Below are 10,258 nucleotides of genomic sequence, written 5' to 3'. Positions count from 1 at the left end.
TAACCAAGAAAACTAGGAAAAAAATAAACAAGAGCCTAGATCGAATTGAAAAAGAGTTTATTTTGATACAGTTTGGTTCAATTTTTTGGTTATTAATATAAAAAAAATCAATTCGAATAACCAAAATTTTTTAGAGAAATAATCGAACCAAACTTAATAACCAAACCGAATTGAATAACCAAAAATTTTGAGAAAAATAATCAAACAGAACTGTTATCGGTGAAAAACAAAACCACACCAACAAATTTAGTCGGCTTGGTTCGATTAATTAGGTTTATCTAAACTCTTACTTACCCCTAATTCCTACCGCATTTTTTCCCAATAAAAGGTTCACATAGTCGCCCGACAAGTTTCAATTTCATTCAAAATCACTCTACAAGGAGTGTGAACTCAAAATATAATAGCAAACAATGAAACTACTTCCATTTAAGTCCTATATCTTGATAATTTGTGAAATAATTTCTATAGTCAATTGCCGAGGAGTTCTAAAACTATCCTTTCAAATTCTAATGTAGGTCATTTATCACAATAAAGTTTAAAAATTGTTGATGGATTCATATATATATATATAAGATAAAAAAATATACATCGAATTTATCGTTCACAAGTCTAAATAAAGAATCGAGTATGCTCCTTAAAACTCAAGCTTTACTTATTTATTAAACAAGTTTAAAAATCAAACTTAAGTTTGTTAAGTTTGAATGAGCCCTAATCAAACCAAGTTTTGAGTTACTCATAACCAATTCTGTTCATTTGTAGCTCTAAGTTTGGATCCAACCCAATAAAAAGAGGACAGATGGGGAAGAAAGTAGGCTTCCATAATTTTATTTTATTTTATTTTAAATAACACATTCCGTTGGGTTAATAGCCCCATTGGGCTTGCTGCCTGCCCCTGGATTTTATTGTTGGTATTTCAGATTTTTATAGTTCAAATTCAATTTTAGAAACAAATTATTTGGTACATATCTAATATAGGAAAAAAAAATCTAGATAAAAATCTGAATTGATGATATTAGAAAAAAAATTAAAAAAAAAAAGACCTTAAGTAAACGTAAACAAAAGAGTTACGTTACCAAAATTAAGGTAGAAATTAGCGTCCCCATTAGCCTACAATTTGACTTGGACCAGATGCCTAAATAAGCTTCAAATAATTTAAGGCAATTCTTATCTAATAAACCCTCAAAATTAAAGTAGTTTCTAACATTTGGGGACAAAAAAATTCAAATTTAGTATAAAAAATCAAAATTGGACATTCCTAATCTTCTTCTTGCCACATATTCTAATATTTATAAACCTCGACTAAGATAACTTATATAGAATTTAACTCAATTGTAGACTCATGGAACATGAGAAAATCAACTTATACAATAACTAATTCTCTAGACACATTTTATAATCATCTTCACCTCAAACTTCATCTCAAAAGATAAAAAAAAAATTTGACAGATGAGTTAAATGTATGAAATTTAACACTACTCTCTTAATTCTAGTTCTCTTGTTGAACTCTTTTTTAACTTAAGCATAAGAATGACGTCATTTTACCAAGTCTCAATACACTCAAATTTTTTTTACCTATATGGACGCTCGCAATCTAGATCAACCTAACATGGAATCGAGATCTCATCTAAATTCTATAAATTTAATTACTGATTAATTTGCTACTAAAGTGATCTAGGGTTGACTTAGCACTAGGTGGGGCCTTAGTTGAGAATTATTTTAGTGGCCCTTTATTAGTATAATTAAATAATAAAAATTATTGATTTTTTTAAATCATTTATTAAATTTTTGTATTCAATTTTAAAAAGTAAATATTTTTTTAACTGACAATATAGATAAATTAATTAATTTCTTATTTTCTAAATTAATTTCTATGATTATAATTTCTTTTAAAATTTTTAATTTTAAAAATAAATCTAAACCATCAATATCAAATAGCATGTCATATTTTAGAAAAATTTTAAAGTTTAAACAATTTTTCTTCAAATTATAGAAACATTTTAACTAGATTGGGTGTTATATAGATTATAGGTTTAGGTGTATGAATAGATTAGATTTATTTGTATCAAAAGTCAAATTAAATTTGTTATTTGATAGATAAAGTATATAAATTATAATTTGTTGAAAACTAGATACCTTATCTCATTCAATTTTTAGGAAGAAAAAATAAATTATAATAAATTTAACTTATAAATATAAGATAATAGTAGCTTGTCTAATTATAAATCTAAATCTATTTATTAATTTAGATTATTTATACCACCAATGATCATATCTATCCACTCTCATTTTAAATGTTTATACTGTTTTAGATTAAGTAAGGCATCTTTTACTTTAAATTAAATTAATCTGAAAAATATACTATTTAATCTACTTTTTACTGATACAAGAAATACATTATTTGATATAGATTTTGTAAAATTAAATTATTTTTTTCTTATTTTATTACTTGCTCTTCTCATTTTTGAGAGCCCCACCCTTTTTGGGACCCTAGCCCTATGCCTCATTGAAGTGATCGGTATTATACTTACAATAATAAAATGTATTTTTTAATTATAATAAATTTATTCCGATAAAATTATATTTTTTGTCATTTCAATAAGTGATATTAAGATAATGATGTTATTTATCATTTTATTTATTAATAATACTTTTTCAGTCATAATTTTTAAATTTTTTATAAGATTAAAATTATTTTTTTATTTTATTAAATATTATTAAAATATTATAAAACAGGTATTAAATGACATAATTAGTCATTAAAATGGTGTACGTATATTTTCTGGAAAGGGAATCAAGAATCTAGAGACGTTCACAGCCTGGCACGTCCTGTTTCTCGGAGGACGCCAAGCAATAAGGGCTAAGAATAAAGAGGTGGATCCGAGTCACATTCTTCCTCGGTCAAAGGGCATGACCGTAACTTTATACGAATCAGAAAATGCACGAACCTTTTTCAATGTCCGGAAGATTCTGCGAAACGATAAGATCGTTCCTGCGAACCAAAGCCGGGGTCCATTCTCCAGCTGGCCGCCATCCGGATTCCAGAAAGGTGCGATTTCTCTCTCTCTCTCTCTCTCTCTCTCTCTCTCTCTCTCTGTTCAATGGCAATTCTGCTCTTTGGATATGCCGTGGTATGATAGTGCTTAATCTGAGCAATTTTGTTCTGTTTATCAGCTTAAATCGATTCATTTTGAACAATTGCTTGCAAGTTTTGCTTTTACATTATTGTTCCGACAATCATCGTTACAATTGATTACGATTTCAATGGATATAAGAGCGGTATTCGAAACGAACTGTGAACTTTTCAGAATTGGTGGCTATTTATGAGCTGAAAAATGGGATGGAGGGCACCGAATCAGGATTTGAAATGTCGTCCTTGTTGAGGAGGGACATCTAGGGGAGGACAATGAATTATTTTTTTTACAAGAGGACGAATACTTGCTAAATTTCATTTGTTATTTTTATTTTTGTTGTGATACTTAAGAATGGACATCGCTAGACTTCTGATGGTTAGAAATTAGGTGTTTACTTCGCTGAAACGTAAGCTTCATAAAATGGTTTGGTTAATGCAAAGGAGGATGAGTTTCATTGTTTCGGAATCTTTGATTGTAACCACATCCGAAATATTCGCAATTTTTAAATTTTTTTGGTCGTTTAAAAGCCAAAATGGTCCTGCTTTCTTTTAAAATTTGTGTTTGTTTCTAGTAAAAATACATGACTTTTTTTTTTGGCTAGATAAGTAGATGGCATTTCATTCATAGCAAGATAGATGCACATTTGTTATGAGTTGATCAAATCCCATTTGGTTCTGTTGCTTGCTTTTATGAGTTTATTTTAGTTTTTATTTTTAATTTTTATATTCCTTTTTTTTTTTTTTGCTAAAGGTATAAGGTGAACATTGATTTTGATAAATTTCTCTTTTTCTAAAAAATTGAAAATGGGAACAGGAAATATTGTTTGAAAATTTTGTGTATTTTATTAGGTGGTTAAATACATAGAAAAATCATTGTCATATTGGCAAATTCCCTTTTCTTAAAAATAGTTTGCCTTTATTTTCTTCCCCCTCGCTCCTTGTCTTGATGTGAACCCTCCATGTCGCCAATTGTTCTTCTTTCTTTTTATTTTCAATTTGGTGAATCCACTGGTTCATTGGTCGTTATTTTTTTTCTTCTCCTTCTCTACTGTCAGTGAGGGCTTGGCAGTGAAGAAAATTTTTTCTCCACTGACAATAAGGTTCAAAAGTAGGGGAAGAAATAAGAAAAGGAGAAGACCAGCCAGCGACCTAATGGGTTCAGTGGCGAAAACAGAAGAAGAAAGATGCAAGAAAGATGCTAAGAAAAATAAGATTTGTAGCCAGTGTAAAAAGGAGAAGAATGAACATGTAGGAGAAGGTTTTTGTAGTCAGTTCGTTGACAAATGAAAAGCAAAGAGGTTAAAAACCAACACAATTTGGAAACACCTTTCTGGTGTCCCATATTTTTGGAAATCAAACACACATGAAAAGCTCCTTTCCTAATTTTCGGCACAAAAACTAAAAACAACAATATGATCAAATGGGGCTTACTTTGGCAGGATAGAAGTGAGTTGTCAGTTAAAATATTCTTTAGCTAGATATAGGATGCTAGGAAATAAAAAAGGATACGATTGTTCTTGAAGTGATACATTTGATTAAACGGCCTTTGAGGAAGAACTGAGACTGCCTAAACCTTTTATTCTTCTAAGCTCATACCTCAGATAGCTTAGTTTGTTAAGATTTTTTTTGGACTGGTAATATCATAAACTGTAGTACCTGTATACCCCCTTTGTGCCTCCCCTCCAATGCAAGCATCAACTTAAAATTTTAGGAACTTATCTCCTGCTCAATCTATAGGATGAGAAGCATATGACTGGAGAGGCTTATGAAAAGAGTACCTGAATCCCCATTTTGATTCCCATACAAAGAGACTTGCCTAGTTCTTATTGAGGCCAAAAAGTTTAAGTAAAATGTATTTAGGATGCCATTTAAACAAAAAATTTTGCTAGAAGCTACTGAATTGCGAACCGCCTGACTGTATATATTGTACCTATGCTTCCGTGAGCCAAACATATGCAACAAGCTGAATGGAAGATCGTTGCATCCAGTGTCTCATCCAAGTGTAAGTGTAACTAGATAAACAGGTCAGAGTTTGGAAGAGGTCAAGATCAATACGTATGGCCAAATTGAGTGAATAATCCTAACAATTCTTTACACAACTAGTTCTTGTTTAAAGGCCTTTCTTTCCTGGCTGTTTGAGTGCCATTTGTGATTATGAACTCTCTATGCCTTTTCGCCTTCCAAACCTCTGTTTTTGTTTTTCTGTACTCCTGATAGCATGATCCCCACACAAATCAACCACAACTAAGTTACAGGCTTATCCAACAGGAAGGAGGTTTCCACTCAATATTTTCCATTTTTGCTTCAGTACTGATGGTATTCTGAAGGACAGTGTTCCTATATTGAGCTTTGGTTAAACAGATAATTGATGACTTCTCCAAGGGGCCAAGAGCAATTAATGCCTTCTTTTAGCTGAATATTCGTGAACATTGATTAATGTGATTGATTATCTTAATGAGACATGCTACCGTTTGATGATCATTGCTCGCTAAGGCTTTTCACTCTCCTCTCATCTTTTATACTGAATTAAGTTTCAGGCAAAGCACAAACGTTGTATGGCCATCAAAACACTTGGAGAGGAGGCTTCTTTGGAGCTGGTTCGAGAGTTGCTTATCGCACTCTCTTACTCTGTACCAGATAAAGTCCGAAACTCAGTTGCTGCAGAGAATCTGAGCAGTGGCTACAGGGATGTGGTGATGAATTCGGATGGAGACGATCAGCTTAGGCTGGATTTGATCTCAATCTCCGACACCCCATCTCCAGACATCAGTGGGTAAGTTTGGCAGTCATGGCCATGAGAGTTTGCTAAGATATAATACATTTGTTGCATGATTCTTGTTGATAAACCATCAGTCCTTGTGTTTGTAATATGATGGAAACATGATTTAATTACAAAGTCATGATCAAATTCTCTTTAACGTGTGCTTCTGAAGATGTCAGCCCAGAGAAAGGCAACTATATCTGTACACTATTCTTGTGGAAGTGAATAGTTTTCTCTATGTTTACTCAAGCAATGTCTGTTTGAATAATTTACACTATTAAATAAGAGAGAAAATAAGTGTTATATAGTTACTTATGTCTTTAAGAGATATAACACTTTTTAAATAGACATAATTATTTGGCAAAGTTATGATTATTTATAAAGAGATATAGCCTCTATTCTAATTCTAGAAACATGTCTGCATTTTAGGGACATGCTTGTGTTTACAAATGGACATGATAGTTATAAAAGTGACGCATCCTTTGTTTTAAATAGAAGAGATATAACTTTTAAACAAATAAACATGTCTATGTATTTATTATTGTTGTTACTAAATTACAACAATGAATTTATAATGGGAGAGAGTGAGATACGAGTGGTCCAACAAGGTGTGAGTGACCCTCATGATGCTTGTGAGTCTCTGAGTTTCGAGGTGACTGGTGATGAGAGAGTTCTGAAGCGACAAATGACCTTCTTTTTGATGAGTGACTTGTTGAGAAAGAAATTGATTAGGGAAATGGGTGAGTGTCTTTGCGTGGATCTTCTGATACCTAAGTCAGTCTCTGAAAGTGAGTAGCTTAAGAGAAAAAGAAAGTTCGTGTGCCAATGTGAGTGTACCCTTAATAAGAAAGTGACCCTTCTATTTATAGAGGGGGAGAAGAGAAAAAAAAAAGTTCGTGTGCCAATGTGAGTGTACCCTTAATAAGAAAGTGACCCTTCTATTTATAGAGGGGGAGAAGACTGACACGTGGCATGTGACCCACCTTTTTCAATGGGCATCTTGGAGGCATCTTTGGTTGAGTTTCTCAAAGTTGGAAGCCTTATGGCTCACATGGGTTGGTAAGAGGCTCTTAGCCTTAGGCAACTCGTGAGAGTTTCTCGTACATCTTCGAGGAGGCAAGCGACTTGTGAGTTGTCTTAGAAAAGTCTCTCAATTTTGTCGAGAGAGGCTTTTAGAGGGGGGGGGGCACTTTGTTATGCCTTGGTCTTGTGCATGGCTTGCACAATTGCATGGCTGCTTGGTATGACCCTCGACCCTTATCGTTGCACGATCGAGCGTTTCCTAGTTATGTGGCACATAGTGGCTAGAGCTCACTCAGTTACGTGATGGCTATGGGAAGACACTCAATTATGTTGCATGGCTCAACTAGGCATGATTTTGTTATACTTTGGCATGGTGGCAAGCCTATTTTCACGAGCATCACTTAGCCGCAAGTCACTTGATTATAATTGAGTGACTCAAAGCATTCGATTAGCCGCATAGGCTTCTCCCATGGCCTTGGTTGCTTTGTCATGGCTCAATTAGGCATATATTTTTCGTACACATTACACATGGTTAGTGGTAGGGACTGAGTAACTCTCGATTATGGCTCCATGTTTCTCGTGGCTGACTCGGTCACCTAGCACCCGTATAGTCACAATCCTTATGCAGCCCATTTGGTTGAGTGACTTCCAATGCACTGAGTGGCCTTTAATCGATCACCTCCAAGCCATTTTTGTCTTGGCTACCTGGCCCATTTTAGCCTGCTTTGATTTCCAGCGCATCTTCATTTCTTAGCCTACCTATTTTCTCACATCTAGGCCAATTATTGGGCACAACAATTGCTCTTCACTCTTTTCTCTGGGTTTCCAATGAAAAGAGTTACTATTGACCTGTCTTCTCTTGGATACCTTTCTTGAGGGTTTTTCCAATCTTTTCTATTGCATGAATCTTTCATTTCTCTTCTACCTTTTTGGTATTTTGAAGCCTTATCCAAGTGGCTGAGGGAACCTCAAGGTGACACCTTGGTGGAATTCTTACTCAGCTGAATAAGCTTCTGCATTGGATGTCGCAGGATAAAGTTCTCCTTTACTTCCTCTTGCGCCATTTCTTTCTTGTGTTTTACTCTCCAATTATTTGAGAAGACATCGCTCTATTAAAGGATTCTTGAACTTTGTGCCTTTGGAAGGTCTTCACTTTCTGTAACCCATTGGTCCCTCTAACTTCCTTTTGTCTTAGACGATGGTCCCCAAATCATTTTCGTGCATTCTTTCACCTTTCATGCTAGGTCTGCCTCAATTTATTCTAGTGCTTTTGCATTTAGATTTTCTATGTCATTCTCACGTTTTATGTGCTTCTAATTCTAGGTTTATGCTTATTTCCACTTCGTTTTTGCCTAGAAGAGAGGTGTCGTGCTTGCTCCTCAGTCATTTGTGAATGATGGACTAGTATTATGCTTGCTCCCCAATTTTTTGTTGATGATGTACCCTAAGTCATTCTCGCGCTTTTGCATTTTTTATTTTAATTCAGTTTTATGCATGTTGTGCTTTTGATTTTAGATTATTCTTACACATTTATCACTTTTGATTTTGGCTTATTTTAGATCATTTTTGTGCTTTTGGTTTCTAACCCAATCTCACACATTTTGCACTTCTAATACTTAGATTTTCCCTTTTATCATTTTGGTGATTCTTTGCATTTTTTGGTTTTCGAACTATTCTCATGCTTTTACACTTTGGTTTTTAGACCATTTTCAAGCTTTTGCATTTTGATTTTTGGACCGTTCTCATGCTTTAGTGCTTCGATTTTTGAACTGCTCTCACACTTTAACGCTTCAATTTTTAGATAATGAGCCTTAGATCGTTTTCACGCATTCCACACTTCCATACTAGGTTTTAATTAATGGGCCCTAGAATATTTTCACTTAATCTGCACTTTGTTACTAGGTTTTGCTTGTTTATTGGCATTGCCCCATTTTTAGTGCCTTCATTGTCCTAGAAAACAAAATACCAAAAGAGACTACAATAAGATGAAAGGTAATTTTTCATGCATCATTGAATGACATGCATAAATGTTGAGACATTTAATCCTGCCTATGACACTTTCCTGAAATATACTTGTGGGTTCTGGTTTTGAATCCTTTTGTGGGCTTTAGGCCTTTGAGCAATAAAACATGCTTCTTTAAGAAAGTTTCTATTCTTTTATTACTCTTCTCGCCTTGAATTACACCTATGTCCTCTAAGGTAGCTAGTCTATTATTCCTTCCGGGCTTTTATGTCTACAAACTCTACCAATTCCCCTTCCTTGAGCAAAGCCTCTATTCGGTGGAGTGGCCATGAGTATTGTGGAATTGGTAGAAAACGTCATTTTTTCTCCCCATAAGCTTGTTAGTCTTCTTGAAAATTTTAATAAGGCCTGACCTTTCAATGGTTGCCAAAATATTTGAGCGTGACTGTGAGAGCATGGTATATTCCTCAAATTGGAGTCAAGGAGTATCATCATATCTTATGGCTTTCTCTTTCCTCTAGCTTGCCCTTCACAAGAGTCTTTTCATTTTCTCTTCTTGTCCCTATCTTCGTTTGCTCCAACTATTTGGATTACCTCAACCTGTAAGATATACATATTGGCTCAAGCAAACAAATCTACCAGTGATTCAAGATAGTCTAGGGCTAAGGATTCTTGCAGTGGTACTATTGTCGTCCCTTGGAGTATCGCAATAGTGGCCATACTCGTTTGTAAATATTGTACCTCCAATGTTGTGTTTTTAAAACGATCAACATATTTCCATAGGGTTTCTTTGCCACCTTGTGGAATGTTAACTAGATACGTGTAATCTTTCTTTTTAAGGTTGTTAATAACGAGGGCCTTGATAAATTTCACCCTTAATTGATCAAAAAATGTGATGGATCCCTGAACAAGATCATTAAACCAAGCGCAGGAATGGTTTGTCAAGGTCGGAGGAAATGCCTGACACATGATTGCATCCTTTCATCCATGAAGTAGCATTAGGGACTCATAGATCTAGATATGATCAGGGGGGTTGCCCTTGCTCAAGTATGTAGGTAGTTGTGGTGCTTTGAACTTTGTTGGCAAGGGTTTATCCATTATGGCTTAAACAAATGGGATTTTTCTTCGAGTATGATCTTTTGAGGCAGGTAACAACCTTTTTTATCTTAGCACCTCTTCGATCATTCTCCTCATGTTGGCTGTTTCTCGGGTGTTGAATGCTAAGAGGTTATCAGTTTCATTATTTCTCCTCAGTCTTGACAGAGTTCGATCTTCATCTATAGATGTGCTCGCCACAATCTCAGGGTGCTTTCCTTTTTGGGGGTTTCGCTTATCTTAGTTTCCAGCGGTTCTCCTTTCTTTCTTAGTGAGGAGGGGAAGC

The 10,258-nt window shown here is 34.5% G+C and overlaps 1 protein-coding gene across 4 annotated transcripts; it reads left to right on the top strand.

The window, feature by feature from the left end:
- The first annotated feature begins 2,886 nt into the window (after positions 1-2,886).
- LOC127813905 (uncharacterized) lies at positions 2,887-6,140 on the top strand. Of its 4 annotated transcripts, none has more exons than XM_052355028.1 (2): positions 2,887-3,046; positions 5,668-6,140. In XM_052355028.1, the coding sequence occupies exons 1-2, from the start codon at positions 2,936-2,938 to the stop codon at positions 5,905-5,907; spliced, it is 351 nt and encodes a 116-aa protein (XP_052210988.1). In that variant the 5' UTR covers positions 2,887-2,935; the 3' UTR covers positions 5,908-6,140. The 4 variants fall into 4 exon arrangements, with proteins under 4 accessions (XP_052210988.1, XP_052210987.1, XP_052210989.1 ...); XM_052355027.1 differs by having other exon boundaries at positions 2,890-3,046; positions 5,662-6,140; XM_052355029.1 differs by having other exon boundaries at positions 3,038-3,128; positions 5,662-6,140.
- The last annotated feature ends 4,118 nt before the right edge of the window (positions 6,141-10,258 follow it).

The sequence above is a fragment of the Diospyros lotus genome, chromosome 12 (genome assembly GCF_014633365.1).
Source record: "Diospyros lotus cultivar Yz01 chromosome 12, ASM1463336v1, whole genome shotgun sequence".
Lineage (NCBI taxonomy): Eukaryota > Viridiplantae > Streptophyta > Magnoliopsida > Ericales > Ebenaceae > Diospyros > Diospyros lotus.
Note: the sequence above shows the minus strand (reverse complement) of the source record. Positions and strands in the feature narration are given on the sequence as shown.

Bases quoted from the DNA above. Each gene is read 5' to 3' on its own strand.
- LOC127813905 (XM_052355027.1), top strand. From the start codon at position 2,936: ATGCACGAACCTTTTTCAATGTCCGGAAGATTCTGCGAAACGATAAGA. The intron at 3,047-5,661 runs GTGCGATTTCTC...TACTGAATTAAG, and splicing joins GCCATCCGGATTCCAGAAAG to TTTCAGGCAAAGCACAAACG.